The sequence below is a fragment of the Corvus hawaiiensis genome, chromosome Z (genome assembly GCF_020740725.1).
Source record: "Corvus hawaiiensis isolate bCorHaw1 chromosome Z, bCorHaw1.pri.cur, whole genome shotgun sequence".
In the NCBI taxonomy this organism is placed as follows: Eukaryota; Metazoa; Chordata; class Aves; order Passeriformes; family Corvidae; genus Corvus; species Corvus hawaiiensis.
This window is the reverse complement of record NC_063255.1, coordinates 36073616-36100010: the sequence shown is the minus strand read 5'-3', so window position 1 is coordinate 36100010 and position 26395 is coordinate 36073616. Positions and strand designations below refer to the sequence as shown.

Genomic DNA, 26395 nt, shown 5'->3' with positions numbered 1-26395 from the left:
AAATAGCAATGCATCATGGCAAGCTCAAAAGATCCTACTAAGAAAGGTGCTAATACTGATTTACATGATTTGGAGAAAAATTTTCCTTGAGTTCTGTAGAACAAGTCTTTAAAATGTAAAAGTAATTTAGAAGCCTTTTTTAACTTATGAAGCAGGGTCTGTAGGCAAAAGCTTGAGCTTTGCTATTTGTAGGGATTTGATCTCTGAGTTGTATTTTCCTTAAATGTAATCTTTAGATCAGGTTCAAGTATTTTAGATTGTTTTCAGGATGCGCTGTATTGTACACTGCTGCTTTGTTTTGTGTTTAGTTTTCATATTCTTTGAGCAATTTTTTTTTATTGCTCTGAAATAAGAAATCTAAAATCAAAACATTGCTGTCTTGGAGTTTCAACAGCTTGGGCAACAGCAGTTCCTGTTTCAGGTCTGATGTTTGATCGTGGGCTGTGTTTTATTTACAGTGTTCTTAGCACAGTGTGCTGAAATAAAATCGGGAAAATTGTCTCGTAGTTTTAACATACATGTTGTGAAGCAAGGTTCTTTACCTGTTACTTGATCAAAAACATGCTGTTGGGTTTCTACTTTCATTTAACAGCCCTTCCTTTCTTAAAAAAATGTGAAGTCACCACTTCAGGTAATTTTTAATGTGCAAAGTGATTCTGATACAACCCAAATGTAAGGACTTAAAAGAGCACAGTTGCCTGTCCAGACCTTAGAAGGAACTTGCCATAAAATAAGCCTGCACAGTGGCAGCTTAAGGTGGCAGAGAAGGGAGGAAGTTGTGACAGGAAGATGCCAATTCTGGGCCTGGAGGAGGCAAAATCTGGTTAGTGCATCCTGATTAATGCATCCAGACAAAAATTCCTACTATAGCAAAGTGTGTGAAAGGAAGCAACTGCTCATACACTTATCCTTGGTCAAACACCGATGACTCCAAGTTATGGGGATATGTGCCATGGATATGTGCAACTTGGGACTGTGTAGGTGGTACCCCCAGAAGAATGACTTGGGGATGCCCGCCACCAAGAAGCCCAGGGTGAAGAAGGACCAGTGGGGCACCACTGCATCCCTCTCTCTGTCTCCCTTCCCCCCCTCTCCAGAGTTGTACTCAGTCCTGTGGAGAAATAGCAGATGGGCCCAATGGATTGATGTGTTTGCATGAGAACCTTCTGTATGAGGAATTTCTTGTATTTTGCATGAGAACTTTTTATGTTGAAGGTACATACCCTTAGTAACTGGATCAGGTATGAACTGAGAGAATTTAACTTGCAAGTCCAAAAAAGTGTCAAAAAGGTCTTTAGATACGTTATTATTAAAGGAACAAGGTGTATGTGAAATGTTAAATCTTAATAAAACTGAATGTTTTATCACTGTTCACAGTGCAATGGCATCTATTGAAGAAGCCCAAGGCAAAATTAAATAAATTGCTACCAATCACTCCAAACCCAAGACAGTCTTCTAGGAGTTAGCCCCAGTTCCTGGATGATGTCAGTACTCTGATCCTTGGGACTCAGAGGGTAGGGGAAGTGGCTAATGAGACTTAGGTTGATGATTGCCATTGGATATGCATTTTTAATGATTGGGATAGCTATTGTACACTGTATGATTGTTTATGTTATTGCTTCTGTCTTTTCTCCTACTGTTGCTTCATACTCATCACCCTTGTGGACAACCTGAACTGAGGAACTAAGTCCCCAGAGGACAGTGTTTGAGCCATGGGGTGGTGTAAGGACTTAACACAGTTTCCTGACTCAAGCTGTCAAGGCCACAGAAGGTACTTGCCTCTAAGATAAGGTGTCACAGTGGAAACTTCAGACTGGGGACAGAAGGGAAGAATTTGCAACAGGAAGGTGCTAATTCTAGGCCTGGTGGAGATGAGATCTGGTTAGCACATCCTGATTAATGCATTGAGACAAAAATTCCCACTGTAGCAAAGTATATGGGAAGCAATTGCTCATATACATATCACCAGTCAAAGAAAGATCACCCCAAGTTAGGGGTCTTCTGTATTCTCCCTCCCTTCCTTGTTAACAGTTATGGCACATTTAAACTTAGGATCTTTAATTCTTCATCTTTATTCTATGATCTTAATTTCGCACTTGTCCTAATTTTGGCTGGGACAGGGTTAATTTCATCACCATTGCCAGGAGGGAGGTAGAGCCTGAAGCTGTGTGAGCAGGACCAGGTTGTTTTATACCGGCCACATCATCACTAGGGGCTGTGGCTTTATATTGGAGAAGAAGGGAACATGATGCAGAATGGCTGTTATTTTGTTTTGTTTTTCCAGGAGAGCAAAGCAGCAAACAGAATGGTGTGGTGCCATGGTGTGGGCAGTCCAGCTGGAGGATATGTCCATTGTTTTTGTCTCAGGCCTGGGGGAGGAGCATGGGTGCCGACAATTTGTGTGCAACTGTTTTTCGTTGTCTCATGGAAGAAGATGGTAGCTGTGGTAATGTCTGCAATATTCTCCTTGTCTCAGGAATCTGTGTGTCACTGGACACAGTAACACTGGGGCAGTTGGACTTCTATAAGCGTTTTTTGCATGTGATCGCCCTCTTTTATACACTGTTGCTGTTAATATTGTTGCTACTACTGTTTGTGTTCTTTAGCTCATTGCTGTTTTTCTAGTGAATTGTTGTTTCAATCCGTAATCTGTCTTTTTGTCCCTTTCTCATTGGAGTGGTTGGGAAAAAGGAAGTGGCAGTTTGGAGCTTAATTTCCAGCTGAGTTTGAGCTACAAGAGCCTTCAAAAAGAAATCTTTTCATGAGAAGAATTTCTGTGCATTGTCTCACAGTTCTGTGAACTTATAGAGTAGGATTTCCTTACAATAACTGCATATCAAAGTTTCCTACACAGGGATTTCTTCAAGTACGTGGACAGTTAATAGCAAGTTGATAATGGAGCTTTTTACAGGTTGTGTTGAGATTCTTACCTGTATGCAAGTAACTGATAATTCCATGTCTCTAATGGATCAGGCTTCAACTTCTGGTTTTGTTTGCTAGGTTTCTTTAGGCAATTTGTAGTAAGGGCTGTTTTTTTCCTGCCCCGTTATAAAAAAGAAAAACTAGACTGGTACAGCATGGGCCTTTGTAACCCTGAAGGTAAAAAAAAGTGGTTTTGTGATGATACATACTTATTCTTTTGACTCGTGTTCAAGTGTGTTGAAGATACTACCTTCCACACAAAAGGATCTAAGGAAGCAAGCCAGATGCTCTTTCTAAGGAGTATCTAAATGGCAGATGAAAACAGTAGTATTCTTGATGCCAGAATTCAGCATTCATGTTGGATAGAGAACTTCTACTATGTCTTGAGGGACAGCATAAAATATCAAGCCAGTCAGATGAGAATCAAGACATTATCTTAATCTGTAGTTGCCCAGAAAGTCAGAAAAAATCCTTTGTTTGCAGTAGGATTTAGACACACTTTAGAAAGTGACCCCTTGGTATATTTCAAAAGAGTAAGCATTGGATTCTAGATAGCTAAACTTTCAGGAAAGTACTTCTTGCTGTCTGGAAAAACCTTGATTCCTAAAGCTGAACTTCAATAATCAATTTCAGTGATGTGGCACTAGTTAGGTCTATTGACTCTTATCTTGGGCTGGAAAACATTTGGGAAGTCTCATATTTCACAGACACTTTTTCACCTTTGGATTTTGCTCATTTTAAAACTAAAATGACTGTTTTAAGACAAATGCTGTATCCTTCATTGCATAGTGCTTAGAATTCTGAAATTGATCTCTCTCCCAGTAATCCAGGGCTTTTCAAGGAGCATCTGTTCCTCCCATCAAGTATGATATAGTGTGTTCTTCCTGTGATTTAAAGCAGTTGTCCTACCTGGTAGGGTAGAGTAATCTAACATGATTACTCTGTGTTTTGGATTTGTGTTTGGTCTTTCTCAATAGAAAGGGAAAGGTCCTATTTCTTTGGGGTTTTTTGTTTTTCATGCTATTGCTGGATGGGTGCTCTAATGCAGACAAGAAGACGCTTATTTTTTGTACCTTGAATCTCCCACAGTGATGGGGGATATTACAAATACATGTGCATACAATTTATGTAAACATAAGAGTAATGTAGGCACTAAAAATTATTTATAAGCTTGGAGGAAGTAGCATCTTTTTGTCATTTAGCCTCTAACTTTTTTTTTTTTAAATCAGAACTATCTGCATTCTAACATGGGGGCTGAGAATCCTGTGCCCTCCTAACCTCTTCAGTGGTGTTTCAAAAAATTAGTCTTGCAAGGTAATACTCTGATCCTATAATATATATATTATATAAGGTGTTAATTAAGTCTCTGAAATTAAAATAGATAAGTTTGTTTAAAGTACTGTTTTATAGTTACAGCCCTAATGAAGTTTTTACTGCTGCCTTTACAATGTAGCTCAAATATACACCATCAGAGTTTATTTCAAATTATACCCATTGTAAATCTTAAGTGCTGAATTGGATTAAGTAAGACAGGCTGCTTTAATGATATGGCATGAGGAAAACATAATGGAAGTAAAGCACAAACTATACTGGGGTCCCTAACAGCTTCATTTTGCTAATTCAAAAAATAAAAAAATAAGCCTGGATAGGAAACATTGGAAATTACACTTTTAGGATTTCCCTCTGGCTGTTCTTTCCATTCATGTTTATTTTTCATGTGTGTAAGAACTTTTGAATGCAGTATTCACAGGTTACCATCTACATGTGATCTTGTAAGACTATACAAATGTTTCAAGTTAGTGAAATTGAACTAGAACAAAATAAATCCACCTTTCACCTTGATCACTGTTTCCAACTTTAAGAGAGCTATGGTAAGGACGTGCTAAAAGATAATAGGTTTAGTGAAACTGTTGCCTGAGATAGCAGCCTTCTGAAATAATAGTATCCTTTGTAAAGCTGCCTATCTAATTCTGAGCATTTGGGATAATTCTTCAATATAATTTCTGTTGATAGTTACTGTTCTGCTATAGTGATACCAAATTTTTCTTAGGATTCCTAAGTTATGTCAGCTTCCCTGGTTTCACTCTTTTCTTCATAACTGTGGTGGTTTAACACCAGCTGGAAATTATACTCCAAATACGCCACATCTCTTCTCCCTGCACTTCTAGTAAGAGAGCAGGGACAAAGGCAGACACTATGGGTTGAGATAACAATTATTGCAAGCAAACAGGAGTGGAATAAGAAACACACAGTAAGAGCAGAGATATTGATAACAGAAGTATAGAAAATGAGAAGGTGCTTTACACACAAAAAGAGGTGTTAACTACCATGACTTAGCTTTGCCTGGCTGCCAGGACAAAGACAAGATGGCAGCTGTTCCCACACTCAGTGCCATGTGGTTTCCCGTGGTGGCAGGGTTACCAAGGTGGTTTCCAGGCTGGCAGGGTGCTCCTCACAGCCAGCTCTCCTTGTCCCCAAGCCCAAGACAACAGAAAACAATGTTGGACAAACCCTCAAAAGCAAGACCGTCCATGTCACAGTGCACCACTGCATCATTCCTCCTGGCTACTTGTTGAACCGGTGATGCTGGTTTTGACCTCTCCACTCAGCTCCGCTGGACTCTGCTGTGCTTGGCACCCAGAGCCACAGTCTCCTGAGGTGACAGCGATTGAAACACGGACCAAGCAGTGATACTGCAAGGACATTTATTAGTAAAAGACACTGATACTTACACTGTTTTAGCTTCTGCATAACAATTTCCACTTGTTCTGTCTACATGTTAGCTAATGCTTAGCAAGCTACAATGTTACTTCTTCTTTTATGCTGTTGCTTATCACAGCAGGATGTTCCATAATCGTCAGCAGAGTGTTCCGTTCTTTGCAGAAGAATGTGATTTCTGCAGTTCTTATTTCTCATGACTCCTGCTGGACCAACTTCATTAAGTCAGCTGTGCTGTTTATGTCATTTAACTCATTCTGCTCTGCAACACTTCCCCCTTTCTGTTCTACGTACAGCACACGTTGAACTGCATTACTAACCATTCATTGCATACATTGCAATAAGCAAGGCACAATCATAAAAAGGCACAAAAATATTCCCAATACATAAATTCCCAATTGCAATAGCCTCTCAGCCCAGCCGTAGATATTCAAATACTGGAGCAGTTGCCCCAGCCAGTCTGTTCCGTCATCCCACTGCAGTTTCTTAACATTTTCCTCTGATTTTTGAATGCTGGCATGTATAGATTGAGAATCATAAGATAAATTCATACAACACATTCCTTCAATAATCCTGATATCCATGACCATGGGCTAACAACAGAAAATCAATGGCAGCACAATTTTGCAAAGTAGCATGGTGTACAGAATCAACATCTGCCAAAACGCCAGAAAGAGCAGTAGAAGTTGCATTAGTTTCTGGGTCAGCCAACAGCCAAGCTTTTGCAAGGTTGTAAGGGCTTTGGCTGCTGCAACACCTGGAACAGGAAATGAAGCAGTCCCAACAAGTGGGGGATTCCAAAACTGTGCATTTGGGTCACAAATCTTTGGTAAATTCATGAAGTGCACGCCTCTGTTGGTCCCAATCATGCCTTTTGTGTATGATTTATAATCATGGTTAGATTAGGAGTTAACATTGTGAGGCAGCCAATAGTGCAAGGTCTGCTGATCACTCACGAAGGCAAAGCAAGCCAAGCACATCACCACAAACCAAAAATATCCCTCGAGGCAGTTTACATGGGAGAGAATCTGAGGGTGCATAATACACTGAGCCATTGGATATTACCGTTTGATTGCACCGCAGAGAGCTACTGTGGTATAACAATTGACTTGGGGAAACATCCAGAGTCATCTTGTAGTAGGGGTCACTATTATACTTCTTCCCTAATTGTCTGTAGTTGAAGTATATGCAGACATCTGCCTTAATCAATCCCAGGATTTCAAGTTCATGTTGTTCTGAAGGGGCAAGGGGTAAATGATTGTCCCAAGTATCGAAATTATCCATACATGATACCATGGAGGTATTGCAGGATATGTGGGGCTCCCTACCATGGGCTTTTGTCATGATCACTGTGGGTCATCTACAGGAATTCCTACTAGACATCTATGGAAGGGTGCCTGGGGTGTGGCCATTGATAAGCATAGTGCTGATTGGTTCAAAGCCTTAGCAAGAGTGAGCCACACATTACCTCGTGGTGATGGGGGGATGGTAGCCTCTCCCCAAGCACCCTCCTCCTTTAAGCATAAAATTAGCAAAAGGAAGGGCCCATCACATTTGGGGCACCAGTCCCTTTCCCACACATACTGGTGTGGGAGTAGACCGTATTTCCACCCACACACAGAGCGCTATACAATTCCCAAAGGAATAGCACAGGGGATCACATCTAGGGCACTTTGCTCAGCGACGCTGTGCCTTGCAAAACCACTTTTATGACAGCTGGTGCCTTCACAAAATGCCCACGCCTGATGACTAGGGTCGGCACACTCTAAACACAGAATAGGATTATTTTCTAATTATAGATACTGCTCTTCACATTCTCCCTGAACCCATCTGATGTCATCTTGTTCCTTCTCAAGATGGTGTGCTAGTTACAGGTCAGTGTACCCATATCTTTCACAGTAAGTGCTAAGGTCCACAGGAAACCAAGGGTCTGGGAGATTTGGGAGTTGACGACGCTGAGGCAGCACAAGGATTATAAGGCTTCACCAGTCAAGCTGGTATCCAGTGGAGTCCCATTCCTATGGAAACACAAGCATAACCTCTTCCCCAGGTTATCAGGGCATAAGGACCTCATATTTGGTTACTTTCTGGATCCTAGAGAAGAACCTGGGCTTTTTCTACAGTATCTATGCATTCCTTCATAGCTGTAATATGCTTTACTATAGGTGTTATAGGGTTGTCTCCATAAAAGTTATAAACATTTAAGGCTTTGGCTAAATGATTCCGTGGCGTTTCCCTGAGCATTCCCTCTTTCTGTTGCAGCAGTAAGGTTTTCAAAGTAGCGTGGGTGTGCTCTACAATGGCCTGACCTGTTGGCGAATGAGGAATGCCCGTGACGTGAAAGACCTCATCGTTGAAAGGAGGAGTGTAGCTTCTGAGAAATGTAAGCAGGGCCATTATCAGTTTTTACTTGTCCAGGCACCCCCAAAGCCACAAATGCCTGTAGAAAGTGATGACGAATGTCCCAGGAGGCCTCGCCTGTATGGCAGGAAGCCTGAACTGCTCCAGAAAATGTGTCAACAGACACATGCACATACTTCATGCGACCAAACTCAGGAAAGTGTGTAACATCAGTTTGTCAAATATCCAGGCTTAGTAGGCCTCTGGGGTTGACTCCTGTTGTCACAGAGGCAAAATTATGGCGCTGGCAATCTGGGCAAAAAAGCAATAATATCTTGAGCTTGGCACTGAGTTAAAGCAAAGGTCTTTTTGCAGTGCTTTTGCATTTTGATGAAAGAAAGCATGACTAAGGCCTGCCTGTTCGTATGTATTGGGGTCTATCACAACAGGTGGTGAGCAGGTTAGCTTGCCAATTGCCTTCTGCCAATTCTCCAGGAAGAGTGGTGTGTGACCGAGTATGAGTAATAAAATATGGAGAGACCCATTGATCTAATAAGCGAATCAGCTCGCATAAATGTTCTGCCAACATAGGGTTGGTAGGGTTGTGTAAAAGAGAGGCTCCTGCTCTTTCTACAAGACCTGCAAGGTATGCAGAGTCTGTAACCAGATTGAAGGATTCTGGCCATTTCCAGGAAGCTCTTACAGCTGCAGTGAGTTCAACAACTTGAGGGGACCCAGGGACAATTGAGATATCTGAATCCCATTGGCCTGTAGTTGGGTTTTGCCAAACTAAACCAGACTTCTGTGTCTTTCCTCATCCATCGGAAAAAACTGTTAGGGCTGAAAATGGTGCTTCAGAGTGCTTGAGTTTAAGCATGGGAACAAATCCTGTGACAAATAATTTGTGTGCTGGTGAATGCACTAAAACCTGCCCAAGGAAAGCAGCCGGGGCAATCTGAAAAATTTCAGCAGTTGGTTGAAGCTATAGTAGGTATGTAGCAGTACAAGGGACAAAAATTGCCATGGGTTCCTGTCCTGCAAGGGCACAGGAGTGCTTCTGTACTTTCATTATTAATTGTGCAAACATCTCATATTGCACGATGACAGTCTTAGACATTGCATGAGGAAGAAACAGGCACTCCAGAACTAGTAGGGGATCAGTCAGATGGTCATCCCACTGAAACAACAGTCCATGCGGTTGTTGGCTGGGGTTCAAAATAATAGTCAAAATAGGTAATTCTGGATCACAGCGAGCCACTTGGCATGCAGCAATTGCTGATGCCACATGTTGTAGGGCCATATGCCCCTCAGGTGTAAGAGTCCAGGGTAATGCAATATGGGTGTCACCTTTTAGTAACTCAAACAGTGGTTGAAGGTCTTCATTGGTGATGCCAAGCGGAGGCCATACCCAGTTGACAGGTACCTAACTACTTTTGCAGGTCATTCAACGTGTTGACCTGTGTTTGCAAGCTGATAGCTTGAGGTCTCGCGGTTTGCTCTGTGATGCACCATCCCAGGTACTGCCAGGGTGGAAAGGTGGTGTACCTTTTCTGAAGCAATTCTTAGTCCATGAGAATGTGTGTTCCTGCATGTCATTTAACTCATTCTGCTCTGCAACACTAAGGGAATGTTTTTGCCATTTGTTTCCAGTCATGCTCACCTCAGCTTTCAGTAGAGTCAGCTGTTGGGATCCCCCTGTCACCCCAGAAATAGAGATGGATTCTGCCTCTATATATCTTGGTGGCATCAGGGTACATGGTGTGTTGATGCCAACTAAAGCCTTATATTCTTATGGGTCTGGTGTGCCAGGCCATCAGATCCACATTCCAGTAGACCTGATTATTCCTTTCCCTGCCTCCTGTTTAGAGGCAGGGCGTCTCTAGGTCTGGTCATTGTTATTTCTTGTAAATATGACCTGGAGGTCCCTTCAGGAGGATCAGAAATAACATCAGCCTTTTTAATCTCTCTGAGGACTTGCCCAAGGGAAACAGGGCAGTATTTTTTACCAGAGTTTCATGTGGTGGTTATCCTTCCCCTCAACACAGGTACCTGTGCTGCTACAGCAGAGGTGGGTTTTCCATCACACTTCCTCATATATTCTCAGTTGTCATGCAGGTAGAACCACAGATTACCTTGTGGTGTGTACCCTCTCTCTCAGGCTGGGGAGCACCTGCTCCCTAATAGCAGAAACTCTTACATGTACTGGCAGGGCATGGGACATTTCCTCAAACTTTTGGTAGTCCTTTTTAAATTGTTGGTCCTCTTTTAATTTCCCTGTTAAATTGCCGTAAGTCCTTGGACAGTCATTTCACAGATGAGATGCAGGCCTGTATTGGGATGGAGATAGTATCTTCATATAGCTGGAGTTTGTTAGCCAAATTGTTCACTTTTTTTTCTCCTTCCTTATATGACTTCTCTGCCAGTGAGTTGGCATGTGACCCCAGCACGCTCTGTAGGAACTTCTGCCACATGTTTTGTGTACACTGGATGTCATCTCTATTTATAGGGGACTACTTATTATTTGAATCCTTACAGATTACCTTCAGCGCAACTAATTCTCCGAAGTACTGGATGCCTTGTGTCCATGGTGTTCCACTTGTGTTGATGTACTAAAAGATGCATCCATGCAGAGATTCCTCTCTATCAGACTTGACAGGAGTTACTTCCAGAGGCTGAGAGTTTCTGGTCTTTTCTAAATCTCCTGGTCAATGCCTGCATCCTAGGACAGGGATCCTAATTGCTTGGCTTCACTGGGCCTAGTGTTGCACCATTTGCCGTGATATCCTAGCAGCAAGCAGCCAGGTCAGTAGGGGCTCACCAGGGTGGTAGCTGTAATCTTTTTGTGCATCTCAGAGCTCACCCATGGATAGGGATCAGGTGATTATGTCTGGCCGTGTCTCTTCCTCTGGTTTTGACGGTCCTGTTTCTTCTTCATCCCTCACTATGCTAACTGATTTGTTCTTGAATTTTTTCTTCAGAACAGCAACTCCTACTGGCATGGGTTTTTCCTCTGGTTCAGCTGCACTTTGAGTGGCCTTGGTGCCTGTTGGTCTGCTTTCCTCTCCTCCCCCTGAAAGTGCTGTGCAGTGTCTGATTAGTAGTAGCCAGGGCCCAGCATGTTGCATAACTCTGTGCCTCTCTGGAGCTGTCACAGCATTTTTCTTTCAAATATTTTGCCACTTGTATCAAGGTCCTGTATTTTTCAGGGGTGAACTTCTAAACCACTGGAACAGCATACTCCTTTAAAAGCTGGCTCATTTTCTGCCCCATACTATACTACTCATGACTGTTCAGCTCCAGGGCAGTTCTCTGAACAACTTCCCTGGATGTCTCTATCCTGACTTGAAACATGGCGTAGACTTCTTATTCTAAATTTCATTTATTCTAGACTGTATTGAAGAAATTTGGCAGACACTGCAATTAGAATACACTTTCTTTAACATCCAGATGGAATTCAAGATTCTCAAAAACTGTTGTAGCAGACCCGAAGGAGGAGAAAGGGGTTGAAAGGCTGAGAAAAGTCATTGTCTCCTGGCCTCCCTACAGGATGGGTACTGTTATTAATGAATCCTCAGAGGTAGCAGCCAAGGCCACGATGGCTGAACAGCACTGAACACAACATCCCAAATGACCCTCATTGCCACGGATGTTGTCATGTCATAAACTGATACCACACATTACAGCAACACAGCAATCCTGATCCTTCTCCCTACTCTGAAAAAATAGCATCATGAGGAGCATGTATGGGAATATATACAGGGTTAAATATCACCCCTCCATGAACAGATAGAGCAGCTGTAGCTAGGGAGTTCTGTACCTAATACGCAGGTTTTTAGATCAAAGTTGTCTTTACCCCTTTCATGGCTCACCATAGGCACCAGCTGAATGTGGTGGTTTGACACCAGCCACAAATTAAACTCCAAATAAGCCTCTCCCCTTCCTCCTGACCAAGGAAGAGACTATGGGTTGAGGTTACAATTTAGTGAAAGCAAACAGCAGTGGAATAAGAAATACACAGTAATGGCAGCAATATTAATAACAAAAATATACTAGAAGAGAAGGTGCTTTATACACAAAAATGGGTGTGCACCACCTCCATGTAGTTCTGTGTGGCAGCCAGGACAAAGATGATGGCAGACACTCCCTGCAGTACCATGTGGTTTCCTCAGACAAAGACAAGATGGCAGGCACTCCCCATAGTTGGCTCTCCCTGTCCCTCAAGCCTGAGACAACAGAAAACAGTGACAGTCCCCTGAAAGCAAGATCATTCACATCATACCGCTGCCACTGCTTTGTTCCCCATGGCTGTTTCCCACCCCAGCACCACTGCTTTTGCCCTTTTCACTCTGCTAGGGTTCGGTTCCCAGCAGCACCACAGCTTTTCACCATTCCACTGGGCTCAGCTGTGTTCACCACCCAGAGCTGCACGCTCCTGAGGGACAGGAATGGATGAGGAGTGGCAAGAGAGGGCAGGGTCCACTCAGCTGATCCCAGCAACCTCTCTGAGGAAGAGAGGTGAACAAAGTGGTGTCATTTCTGGGGATTACTCCTCTTTTCTTTCTCCCAAGGCTGTTCCCCACAGTGATGATGTAGGCACTGTAGAATAGCAATATAAGCTATGCCCATCAGTTCTGAGCTCCACCCCCTCCCTACAACCACAAGAACTTACTAGCAAACCTTTTAATATTGTTTTTCATTATGGTAAATAACTTGCCCACTTGTTTATGCTAAAATATTTTAGTAAATAATTAGAAATTGCAGTGTGCTGCTTCTTGAATTTTGAAGACATCTTGTCAACTAAACACAGTTTGCACAAATTTCAGATTCTTCTAGGCTTCTGCTACAGTTTCATCACTGTGGCATTGTAATATGGAGTTAACTTCAAATTCTGTGAGTTTATTTCTGTCATGAGTGGTTCGTGTTGGAAGGGGCCTTTAAAGAACATCTTGTCTAACTGCCCTGCCATGGGCAGGGACTTCTTTCTGTAGACCAGGTCAAAGCCCCATACAGCCAGTACCTGTGCAATGGTACATGTGTCTTTATGTATGTGCACACACAGTTGTGTGTCAGTGCTGCTTGTTTCTGTACAATTGTAGATAGCACCTCTCTGGGTAGAGATGAAACTTCAGAGGCCGTCGTAGTGGAGAGGTAGTTATACCCTGGTTTGGGGTCTTCCAGGTCATAGACATGATTCTGAAATGTATTTTTTCCATGGTTATCAGCTGCAAATCACTTTTATCTTCAGACTTCATGTACTGTAACTGTACTTTCTTCTCAGACATCAGATCTTATTACCTACAAAAATCCTAGTATAAAATAAAAGAAGTTCCTAATAACTAATATTCTGGTTAAGCTGGTAGAATATTTCAAAACAAATTTGGAATTTGAGTTGCTGAATTCTTGAACCACAGGAAAGCATTTGGAGTTTTTTATTAGGGAAGGAAAAAAAACAGTAACAAGATAAAACTGGCGTATTTTTGTTCCCTCCATTATTTAGAGATATCTTTGGGAAGGCAGGTGCAGAAGACTTGCATAGAATGATCCTTTCTGCTCATATAATAAGGATTAGGGAGTCTAAATAACAGACATGCTTCATCCAACTTGTTAGTGCTGGAACAAACTATGCTACTGCTTCACCTGAAACATATACCAGTAGCTCTGAGCTGTGTTATGGAAATCACAATGTTACTTACCAAGGAATCTAGTTGTTGCATTTCAGTTTAGAATGACTCCTTCCCCAGAACATTCTTGTGAAGTGCTGGTCCTCCCCTGAGCATCTAGCAGTGGAAGTTCTCAGTGAGTTGTCTGCAGGAGAAGTGTTGTAGATAGTGAAGTAAAAATGTTGAAGCCCACCAGGTGGTGCCAGAAGGCCTAATCACTGGTGGCTCTGACAGCTGGAACAGACCTGAGAAGGTGAGACTGCCACTTTTGTCAGAAACTGTACAATCCGAATACAAGCAACACATGCCATTACCGTTCCTCTGCTTCCAAACTTTTACCTATAAAGCATTTCCTCAGCAAATTACTTCCTTCTGTGTTCATGATGGTAAAATTTAAATACACTGTTTAGGAGTAAGGCACTTAAAATTGTAGGCTTGGTGTCAGCTTTAATTATCACTAGTTTTGTGCTGCTCACATCCCTCTTCAGTGGATAGTAGAACCATGAAGCTTTCACAAAAATGCTGTAAACAACATTGTGCTGTGTGTTGCAGTGAAATGCATGCAGTTTTATGGAAATAGAGACATGAATGTTAGCTAAATTTATGCTAGAGAATTATCTCAGGTGGTTACTTTTATTTTCATGGAGTTAAAAGCTCATACAACATTTTAATGTTTCTAAACAACTAAGTTTATAGAGAGGGTTAAGATGTTTCACAGTGAAAACTGAAAGATGTTTTTTCCATCATTTCCCTTTATACTGCAAAAATTATTTTTTCATCACTTTACTTTTTCTGTCTTTATGTCATGTCTTTCTGCCTGTTTTGATAGAATGATTCTACTATTCTCATATAAAACTGGTATGATTGACAGTTTGTAATGCTAGTGTTTTTATAACACTTAATAGTCTCTGAAACACTCCACAATAATTAGGCCACTATCAGACAAAGGAGTCATCTAATTTCCACTTTTTTTTTTTTTTCCTAAAGTATACTTTTGTGTGGAAAGGCTTGTAAAAGCAGATGAGCAGCACACGTGGGCTGGTGAGTAGCAGCTCACAAGTCAAAACTTGTCTGTTTTTTAAGTGAAACCTGCAGCTGCACTGATGGTGACCTGTGCTGTTGGGTGTTGGGGAAATGGGTGTCTGACAAGTAGGCAGTGGCACTTCTCTTCTGAAAGTTACTGGCAGTCTGTACTAGTCTAGCTTGCTTTGGATGTGTCACTTTGTATCCAAAAAACCCCTACTTATGTTGGATTTACTGTATCGGCTGCTATCAACAGAATACCTCTAAAAAGTTGATTGTTTCATAGGTCATCTTACGTATAGCCAAACAAGAAGTATCTGCTCTTTCTTAACAGCTTATTGCAACTCTGAGTGCATCAGATGCATGTTTTGATTTTGTGTTTCCTACCTTTATATGAAACATGACATTTCTTGGGACTTGAAATAGAAGAGTTTTCATTTTGTGAGTCAGGTTTTTTTCTTGATGATTTTCCATATTAGGAGATCAAGATATTTGCATAATGGCATTAAGTCTGATGTTTTGTCATTTATCACATCTAAGAACCCTAAATTTTACAGGGTTTGGTGTATTTTTAATCAAGTAAGTAAGACGTATTTACATATTCTTAAAAATTCAAAGTGTTCGTAAAGTATATCAATTTATTTTCAGAAAATCAGGTTCTATGCCTCCTTATTATTATCTTCAGAACTGTAACTATGCAACTGATATGTAAATTGAATTCAGAATGCTGGTTTTAGGAAAGCACAACTTAATTCTTCAGTAAGGTTTTGAACTAGTAACAGTTACGGGCTTAGTTTCTAGAAAGTCAGTTTACACTGCTGGATCAGGTTTTAACTTCAGTAGCCTTGTGTCCATCCATAGCTTCAGAGAGCACAGTGAAGCACTTTATTATTAAGTGCTAGCAAACAAATTGTAACTTTAAAAGGATTAGAAATAAATTTTCTGTTTCTGAAGCATGATTTCAAATTTGGGGCATAGTAATGATTGGGGATATTCTATTATGAAAAATTAACTGGTAGAAAACAATATATTTTGTGATGTCTTAATTATTTTTGTACACAACTACATAAGCAATGCAATCAAAATACCTAGTACTTTTTATTTTTACTATGAATTGGAAATCCTGGGAGGGGGAAGTGTATAATACAGGTGTTACATGAATAGCAGTTCAACAGCTTATTGTAAAAGGGTGTATTACTTTCTAAATTTGAAGAATTTTCCCATTTTGTGTATTTGTGGAGGTGGTGATGATGGTTCGGTTTATGTTTTGGAGGGATTTTTTGTTTAGTTTTGTGGGGTTTTTTAGATCAGAAGATATAATACAAGATTACAGTTACTTCTGAACGAATAGCTTTTCTGGAGGAAAATAGTTGATCTCTTGAATGTTTGTGCTGTACCTGTGAGACTGAGTATAGTAGTATATTACAGCAGTGCTAAGAATTCAGAGTTGGTTTTTCATAATCTGTGATGCTTCTGTATTAATGTGTTTTAATTCATAGGAAAATGAGTCTGAGTTCCGTAGAAAAAGATCATCCTTATGCTGTTTCCAGTAAAGTAGTTAAGCAAGCTAATTGCTTCCTATTAGAATATTGTTGAATATGGTTGCCCTGGTATCATTTAGCATTGTTGGGTATATACTGGTAAATTTCAGGAATAGATGAAATGTAGAAAAACTAGTAAGTTTCTGTAAATATTTTTTTTAATTTCATAAGTTCTTAAGAATTCCTGACTGTGAATGTCTTAAGTTAGTTCTTTCTAAAAACTGCAGATGACTGAATGTTTGTCTCCCTGTTGCCACTTTTTCCTAGGTGTATTGCTCTTAGTTGCTGTATTGTTCCTAGAAGTCAATGGGTACAATTCATGAAAGAATTGTCAAGTGTTAGATGTAAATGCATTTTTCTGTGTAACAGTTTTACCATACCTCAAGGTATGCTAAAACCTGTATGTTCCCTTATTCAGTAAGGGACAAGCTTAAGCTACAATTTTTCTTCTGCTGGATCACTAGTTAAGGGCATTCTTCTGGTTTTAACCCCTGTATGAAAATTGACAACAGCTTCCAAAACTGAAGTAAAAGAGAGAAGACAGTGCTGTCTCACAGAAGAGAGAGGCCATGTCTCTCTCACAGATGAGCAGTGACATTTCTTAAGGAAATTATCTGATCTCACTTGCCTTAGTTGTGGGCAACACTGAAGTAGTGAACAAATGTGTCTGGCCCAAAAATGTTACTCTGAAATAAGTTCACCTATAATGCTTTGATTTTTTTCACACGGTCAAAAATTTCTGTAATTAATTCTTGAAAAGGGCATTAAAAGGTTGTTCTCAGTTGCCTCCCTCATCTAGAGGAATGTGATGACAAAATGCTTTAGGAATTTGATGAGCTTAGGTAGAGAGAATTGCCAGAAACTTAAACAGATTTATGAATCATCAGATCTGTGAACTGTCGACCTACTCAACAAATTGCTGGCTTGAGCAGTCATTGCAGTGGAATCAGTATTTTTAAAACCTTTCGTGTTGCATTTTTTTCAACAAGGCTTTTTTAAAATTCTGTGAAGCAAAGTTATTCTGCTATGTGAGTGGGAGCACATTATTTCTAACCAATGGAAAGAGTTGATTTGTGCTTTACCCTGGTAAAGGTAGTACAGTTTCTTCTAAGTTAGTAGTCATTCTCCCATATGTTAAGCTCAATGGTTTTTAAGAAGCTTTTTTCTCTATGTAATTGACATAGTGATGTGGTGGAACTTTACTGTAACTAGGACATAAAAGTAGCAGCCCTTGTGTTTGTTTGGCCATATACTGCTGAATGTTTTCAGAATAACAGAATGTGAAGGAATATCCTATTGCGTATGAAAACAAGCATTAAAGTGAGACTTGGTTAAGATAGAATATTTTTGTTTCACGCTACTTACACTCCACCTGTTTTGTTTTTCAGAGTACTGTAATTGAAAGTGCATCTTCTACATTTGAGGAAGGAGAAGTTCTTGATTGAATGGTGGATTATAAGTGGTTGTCTCATCCTAAGACTAATAAGATATCCTGGAAGTTGAAACGAACTGGATTTTCACCCTAGTCCAGCAGCTTTGCTGCTCACTTAAACACAGATGAATGAAGACCCCATTTGGAAAATCACCAGGTCAGCGGTCCAGAGCTGATGCAGGTGAGGTGTTCTTTATGGTGCTTTTCTTTGCTTTTAATGGATAAAAAGTGTTCTTACTTTATTGACTTTTTAAATATGTAAATGATTTTCTGCAGATGTTAATTATTTTCCCACAGAAGATTCTGGAATACAACTTAAAAATGCAAATGTCATTCTTGTTTTAAAAGAAAATTTGCTTTTGTTCTAGATGATCATGGATTGAAAAAACAAATGTAAATTTAGCAGTACAGATCTGACCTTACTATTTTGTGTTGTGTCAAAAGTTATTAACCAGTGACCTTTGTGGGGAAAACAACATATTTTTTATCACCAACCATTGTGAATTGGAGTGTTTATGAAATTCTTGAGAAACCAACCAACTGACAATGTAATTGGGAAAGCTCAGTTAATTTTTAAAATACCCAAGCAATAGAATAGACCATTCTGGTGCTTTCAAATACTTGTCTGATTCATTAAAAATTGAAACAACTGATACTGGAGGATTTCACCCTTTGGAAAATTTCAAGCTTGTATTTTACCTGGGACTGTGTTAAAATGTGCTATCACTTATTTTAAACATGTACTGATTCCAAAGGTAATACAGTTACCTTTCAAGTAACAATTACAGGTTTCAAAGGAGAGATCCAGTACGAAGTTACACTTGGTTAAGTGACCAAATTGAGACAGTGATGAGTGGAATTTCTCAGGTGTCAGTATTGGGAGCAGCATTGTTTAACATCTTATTCAGTGATAGGGACAGTGGGAATTGGGTGCACTCTCAGCAAGTTTGCTGATGACACCAAGCTGTGTGTTGCCATTAGCATGCTGGAGGGAAGGGGTGCCATCCACAGGGCCCTGGAGAGGATTGAGAGGTTTATACTTTGCGATGTTTGACAAAGCCAGGTGCCAGGTGCTGCATCTGTGTCAGGGCAATTCCAAGCACAAATACAGCCTGGACAAAGAATGGATTGAGAGCAGCCTCAACAAGAAGGACTCCGGGGTATTGGCAAATGAGAAGCTCGGCGTTACCCATCAGGGTACACTCACAGCCCAGATAGGCTCGCAGATCCTGGGCTGCATCAAAAGCAGCATGACCAGCAGGTTGAGGGAGGTGTTATTGCCTCTCTCGTCCACTCCAGTGAGACACCACCTGGAGTACTGCATCCAGCTCTGGGGTCCCTAACATAAGAATGATGTAGACCAGTTGGAGTGAGTCCAAAGGAGGGCCATGAAGACGATACGAGGCCTGGAGCACCTCTCCTATGAGCAGAGGTTGCAGGAGCTGCGGTTGTTCAGCCTGGAGAGAGAGAAGGCTCCAGGGTGACCTAATTATGGCCTGCAGTACCTGAAGGGGACTTGAAACTGGAGAGGAACTATTTACAAGCTCATAATGACAGGACAAGGGGAAATGGCTTCAAACTGAAAGAGAATAGGTCCAGAGGATGGCCATGAGTGACCAAAGGACTGGAGCTCCTGTCATATGAGAAAAGGCTGAGAGTTGTTGTTCAGCCTGGAGAAGAGGCTCCAGGCAGTACAACTTTTTAATTTTTAAGTGGGGCTTATGAGAAAGACAGAGAGAGGCTATTTTCCAAGGCCTTCAGTGACAGTACATAGGGTAATTGTCTTAAACAGAAAGAGAGTACAGTTAGGTTTGAGTATACAGAAGAAATTTTTTATGATGTATATGGTGAAACACAGGAACAGGTTACCTATATATGAGTGACTCCTTGTTGGAAATGTTTATGGTCATGTTCAAAGGGATATTAAGCAACCGGATCTAGTGAAAAGTCCCTTCCCCCATCTTAGGACTGAACCCTTAAGAGGGTCTGTGAGATTACCTAGAACAGCTGTAAAAAAAGAAAATTAAGAAGTAACTTTTAAATAGGATTTACTGAGCTTTACAGCATTATGAATACAAATTTATTGCCTTCCTTTTTTAAAGATGGTTGCCACTTGCCAAGGAACTTTATGAACCACAATAGTCTTCCAGAGTAGCTACATCCTAAGTAGAAATTGTGATTTTAAGTCTTGCTTATAAAATTGCTATCATCTGGGATTGGATAATAAAGCAGTAATGTAGTCTTACTCAGAAGGAAAAAAGAGTAAAAGAAAAAGATACAGTAAAAGAAAAAAATACAAAGAAAGAGTGGAAATAGTCTTTGTATTTTATATTGGATAATGTTAATATTGTAAAATCATAACATTTCTGGTCTCTAGGAGGACTGCAAAAAACAATCTGGAGGTAGAGATAAACCAGTGGTAATGTCAGGTATTCATACAGGGCAAAATTTAATGCATTAACAAAACATTTTTCAACTGGCCTTGATTTCATCATGTTGTAGAGGCTTACCAATCAGTGACACTACAGGTTGGTAGCATGTTTAACAAAGCTGATTTTCAGCTGTCCTGTTTGTTTGCCTAGGAAGGAAGTGCTTTTATGTGTTGTGAAGTGGGTGTAAAGGAAGAGGTACATGTTATTTATAATAACTAGGCTTTTGAAGTCTCTCTCTCTGGGAAATATACTTTGTACATAGTTCCTTTTTGGGAAACAAAGGGTAGGATTGAAGGTGGAGAAAAGAAGGAAAGCTAGACTTGTAATTTTTACACAACAGAAGAGTACATGGCTACAGACTCTAGGAGTTTGTCAAAGCATAGAGTTGCTTTCCACGATACAGTTTGAGTGAATCAGACAAAGTACTCTTGGTGATGTGCCTGCCTGTCTCTAATTAGTGTATTGCTGTCCCAAATATAGGAGAAATACAGATTTTAAAAAAAATTAATATACAGTATAATTGATTGTAAGATGTGATTACCCCTGTGTTAACACAATTGAGCCTTTTAAATCTAATGATCACCTGTTTAATGCTGTGTAAGTTAAAGACATGGTCATCTGGAGTCTTAGCAGTGTTCTCCTGGTACAGAATCCTACCAAACTGCATGATGGTCAGGAGCAATTGTAATGCCTTTACTGGATGGTTTGAAAACATAAAAGTACTTTCTTAGTAAAGAAAACTTTTAACATATATATGAACATATAACTATTAAGTTATATATGAGCATTTGTAGTTTTTTCACCCTTAAAAGCAAGTGTAAATTGTTTTAGTATTGTCTTTACAAACTAAGAAAAGAGATCATGGATGTGAATTGCTTAGAATTGCAGTGAAGTCTTTCTGCAGAGTTAGAATTTGGTTTATGTCTCTACTTCTGACCTACTTCAATTGAAAGACCTCCCTTCTTCAAACTCTTTTAAGTTGAGGTTGAGCAGTACTGGCTGTGAATCAGCACACTGAAGTGTTTGTTAGGTCCCTGAAAGTAATTCTGAAAGAGTCTCCAGATACAGAGTGGAATTACTGCTGTTCCCACGGAAGATTCTGGGATGCAACTTAAAAACATGTAGGTTTTGCTGCGTGTTGTAAACATGGGATGTATTCAGAGAAGTAAAATATTGTTGCTGTTTTTTGAAGAGCCTGTCTGATTTCCATGAATTGCATGGAGGGTACCAACTCATGTCACAATAGCAAAAACATTGCCAGTAGCTTTCTCCCATCCTTCTTCCTATTCTCCTATAGCCCCAGCTGAAATGATATGCGTATTTCCCTTGAAGCCAACATCCTGAATGATTATTTTAGTCTTGTTATACCCTATTTCTTTATCTTTGCCCGGAGTAAAGTAGAAATATTCAGAAACATGGTTTCTAGTTTTGCTGTTAAATTTTAAGGGTTTGTTGAGAATGAACGAGCCTCAGAAAATGCAAGAGACCATATGACAATTGAATACTTAATTCTGTTGTTCTTGTCTGGAAGCTGGAGTTTGTGTTCACTTTCTATTACAAAAAATATGTTTCTGTGCTCTAATGTCATAAAATAATAAAATAGTTTGATATGGATGGGACCTTTTGAAGGTCATCTTGTACAACTCCTGCAATTAGTGGGGACATGTTCAACTAGATCAGGTTGCTTTGAGCCCCATCCAACCTGCTCTTGGACACTTCCAGGGATGGGGCAACCACCACCCCTGGGCAACCTGGGCTAGTGTTTACCACACTCAGTGTAAAAAATCTTCTTTCTTATATCTAATCTTCTCCATTTTAAAATCATTACCCCATATCCTGTTGTAACAGGTCCTGCTAAGAAATGTGTCCCCATCTTTCTTCTAGGCCCCCTTCACATACTGGAAGGCTGCAATAAGGTATCATCAGAGCCATCTCTTCTTCAGGCCAAACAATCGCAACTCTCAGCCTTTCCTCCTTCAGGAGGTACTCCAGCCCTTCAGTCATCTTCATGGCTTTCCTCTGACCTCATTCCAGCAGGTCTGTTCAGTGCTGAGGACCCCAAAGCTGGATGCAGTGTTCCAGGTGGGGTCTCACCAGAGCAGAGCAGAGGAGCAGAATCCTCTCCCTCCCCTGCTGCCCACGCTGCTTTGCATGCAGCCCAGGACACGTTTGGCTCTCTGGGCTGTGAGTGCCCATGGCTGGGTCATGTCCAGCTGCTCCGTTCTTACGGACCAAGAAAGATTCAGGAGGCGGATAATTCTGATTTTGACCTTCTCACTAGAATATGTTAAACATAAGGATTCTGCGCTGTTCTGTCCCCTGTCCAGAGAGGCTTTAAAGGACAGAAACTCTTGTTGCAGTTTTTGCAATTGTATAGCCAAGCAATTCAGTAGTGTAACCTAATACATCCTTAAAAGCAGTTTACATCTCCTTGAGACCTGTCTGAATTCACACAGTGCAAATTAGGAGGGCAAATTGTGGCAAATAGGCATCTGGTTGGTACAAGGGTGCATTTAACTTAGGATCTTCAAATACTTGCTATTGATATTTGTATTAAACATCCAAATGCCGTTACTTCATGTTTTAAACTGGGAGCTCTCTTAAGATACTGCCTGACTTAAGATGATGAGTAGTACTTTGTGTTGTCTTTGGTATAGAGCTCATTACATCAGTGAACAAGCTGAATCTTTGATCAAAGATCTGAAGATCCCAAGGTGAGAAGTTAGTAAACAGCAAAATCCCATTCCTGGAGGTCATCATGGCTTCTCCTCTCTACTTATGGCAAACGCTGTAGTAAATCTTCCTTCTGTGTAGGTCTAGTGCTTCTGTTCTTGACTTTGGAAGGTAAATGCTTCATACCTCCTTTCTTACTCCCAGGTTCCCAAGTCCTTGAGCAGAGGGCAGAAAGCAAATTCTTGTGCTGCAGCATTCTGTTGTTTCATTGTGTTTTTACTTGAGCTAATTTAGCCAAAATCTTACTTTTCTCTCATTAGCCAGAAATGTAAAATGTAGACTACATGTATTCATCTTCTGGTGATGAAGTTTCTCTATTTTGTAAGGACAGTTCTTGGATTTTAAGAAATTACTTCATTTTAATAAAACACCACCATATTTTTAATAAAATGTGTTTTATTATATTGCGTATTAGTAGAACACAGCCACCTTATATACAGAGAGGTAACTGACAGTATGCGTAGACAGCTTTTTTTATAGGGTGTAATAAAGTCCTAAAGTCTTACAGGTTTCCAATCAAACTTTTGTGATGCTGGTTTTGTTTTTCCAGCTAAGTTCTTACAAATACTCAGTTTAATTATTTGGTTTTGTAACAGTCAAAAATGTAAGTAGGATCTTTACTGCAGTAATTGACACACAGGGCTTAATTTTTAAAATGGAACATTTCAGATATCATTGCTGTTGAAAGTACAGGTTCTTGAAGATCTGATGCAAGCTTGATTATACTAAATAGAAGATTATTTTAATTATTAATTAATTATATGAATTCTGCCATTTCTGTAGCTTTGTATATACCCTCTTAAAGTTTTCATATAAAAATGAAAATAGTAAAATATTCATGAAGACTTGGAACGTTAATGATACTGTCAGTGCTTGGCTCCTGTGTGATTCTGTTAATATAGTGAAAGTTTTCAATACATATATAATTCCAGTTATGCTTGGAACATGCATAACTGAATTTAAAAGAATTGGTTTGTTTAGGCCTATAGAGAAATTAAAACATTTCTCTGTAGGTGTTCATTCAAGCAGTCCTAGTTAAGATTCTAGGCATGTTTGTATATAAACACAAGGCATTAAGAGTTACACACGGGTCAGTCCAGCATTGTGACCAGATTGTTTTAGATACGGCAAACAAGAAGCAAAAAATCCAAAAAGCCCAAAACAAGCTACTGTGAAGAAATTTAAATCCATAGCATTCAAAACCATTACAGTGAGCAAGACAGGCAGAAATCAGGATCAAGCCAGGTATCTTCTGGCCATGTAGTCACCATCAGCCATCACTTTAACAGGGGCTGTTTCAGTCAGCCCTAGGAAATGATTCCTTATGCACGTGGCCATTGGCTGTAATCTGAGGTGCAGTTTTCATTCTAGGAACTAATTTTGATTTTTTTAGCTGTGCACATCACCTTTTATATACGTTATCTTTTAAAATTGTTTTTCTGTCATTTTGTTCTTGCGTATTTCCTCTACTGAATTCTTCATGGCTGCTCGTGAGTGGCTTTCTAACAACCAGCAGAAGCCTGATTTCCCATTTACTCATTTCATCTTATTAAAAGCTTTCCATTTTTCACATTCATCCCAAATTATCACTGGGTCGAGTCCAGTGTTCTTCCGTCTGTAAAAATCTTGTTTATTGTTAGATTTTTATGTGCTCTGTTGCGTAGTGCTGGTCTGGCTAACTCAGGAAGATGTGTATTTGCCTCTCCTTTTATTAACTGAAGGATGAAAGTTTAAAACAGCCTGTTGATTCCCTATTGTTGCTGATTGACCATGTCAACTATTGTCCCTGTTGTGTTTAATTCAACTTTCATTTTAATAGTTGCTGTCAGTCACTCTTTATGTTCATCACTGAGCTTTTGTGTTGGGTTTGCATGGCAAGGTACCAGGAGGGTGCAAGGGTAACTTCTTTGAGAAGCAGCGAGAAGCTTCTCTTGTGTCCAACAGAGCCAATGCCAGCTGGCTCCAAGATGGACCCGCCATTGGCTGAGCCAAACAGTGATGATGGAAATGCCACTGGAATACTGTATTTACGAATGGGGGAAAGATTCTGCCCCGCAGCAATTGCAGGAGAGGAGTGAAACTGTGTGAGAGTAGCAGCCCTGCAAACACCAAGGTCAGTGCAGAAGGAAGGGGAAGGAGGTGCTCCAGGGACTGGAGCTGAGGTTCCCGTGCAGCCTGTGGTGATGCTCATGGTGAAGCAGCTGTGCTCCTGCAGTCCATTGGGGGACCCTGCACTGGGGCAAGTGGATGTGATGGAAGGAATCTGTGAACCTGCAGGAAGTCTGCACTGGAGCAGATTTCCTGGCAGGACCTGTGGCCCCATGAGAGAAGAGCCCACACTGGAGCAGGTTTGCTGTCGGGAATTGTGACCCTGTGGGGGACCCACTACAAAGCAGCCTGGTCCAGAAGGATGGCACACTGTGGAAGAGAGCCATGCTGGAGCTGTTTGTGAAGAACTGTAGCCCCTGAGAAGGATTCACGTTGGAGAAGTTCGGAGGACTGTCTGCTCTGGGAGGGACCCCACACTGCAGCAGGGGAAGAGTGAGAGGCGTCCTCCACCTGAGGAGGGAGAGCTAACCCTAACCCTGAGAAGAAAGAAAGAAGTAGCAGACACGTGTGATTAACTGACTGCACTTTCATTCCCTGTCCCCTTGTGCTACCTGGGAGAGAGGAAGTAGAAAAAAATTGGGAGTGAAGTTAGACCCAAGAAAAAGGGAGAGCTGAGGGGAAGGTATTTTTAAGATTTGGCATTATTTATCTTACTCTGACTTGATTGGTAATAAATTAATACTCCCCGAGTCAAGCCTGGTTTGCCTGTGAGGGTAATTGGTGAGTAATGCCTCTCTGTCTCTCTCTTGAGCCAGGAACCTTTGGTTGTCTTTTCTCTCCCCTGTCCAGCTGAGAGAAGAGATAGAGCATCTTCGGTGGGCACCTGGCATCCAGCCAAGGTCAGCTCACCACAGCTTCATGTGCCCATAGTCTATGTCTGTCTCTCTAGAGCCTTTTCCCATTGTAGCAGGTCACTGATCAGTCATAACATGAAGTGTTTGGATTCTTTACATTTTGACATTTAATATGAAGGCTTTAATGTAAGTTTTTAAATTATTTTTCAATAATTCCAACATCTTTTATATTGTAGGTCATGCAGGAGTGTCTGCCAGCATGATGAAGAAAAGAACTTCCCACAAGTAAGTTGTTAATGTATTTACTAAAGAATAGCTCTCAGTAACTGGAAGTACTGTTCTAGAAATATATCTGTATTGTTCCACTCAGTTTGTTCTTAAAAATTGTGGAATAATATTCAGTCTGTATATGTGTGTAGAGTCAGACTTTTAATTCTTTCAGGAGGGTAGTAGGAAAGAAAGCCCCACAGATGAAGTTTTAAACATTGTTTTGACTGTTAACATTATATCTTTCTTGAATACAATTTTGAAATTCTTTCTGGAATCTGTAGAGAAGGTCTTTCAAGCCTGAAGTTAGCCACATCTACTGTAGGATGTCTGTTCTCTGGCACAGAGTTCATGCAGTCACCAGGTCAAAAAACCTGCAAATCATGCTTAGTAAGAACCCAGTTGGTAAGGAATCTTACATATA

The 26395-nt window shown here is 40.5% G+C and overlaps 1 protein-coding gene across 3 annotated transcripts in view; it reads left to right on the top strand.

Moving 5' to 3' along the window:
* The window catches only part of SPIN1 (spindlin 1), a 74048-nt gene that overhangs the window by 35103 nt on the left and 12550 nt on the right, over window positions 1–26395 (top strand). For all 3 annotated transcript variants that reach the window (XM_048292998.1, XM_048293000.1, XM_048292999.1), the window contains exons 2-3: window positions 17593–17817; window positions 25941–25989. In XM_048292998.1, coding sequence (XP_048148955.1) covers window positions 17766–17817; window positions 25941–25989 — 101 coding nt within the window. In that variant the 5' untranslated portion in view covers window positions 17593–17765. The remainder of the gene's footprint in view (window positions 1–17592; window positions 17818–25940; window positions 25990–26395) is intronic.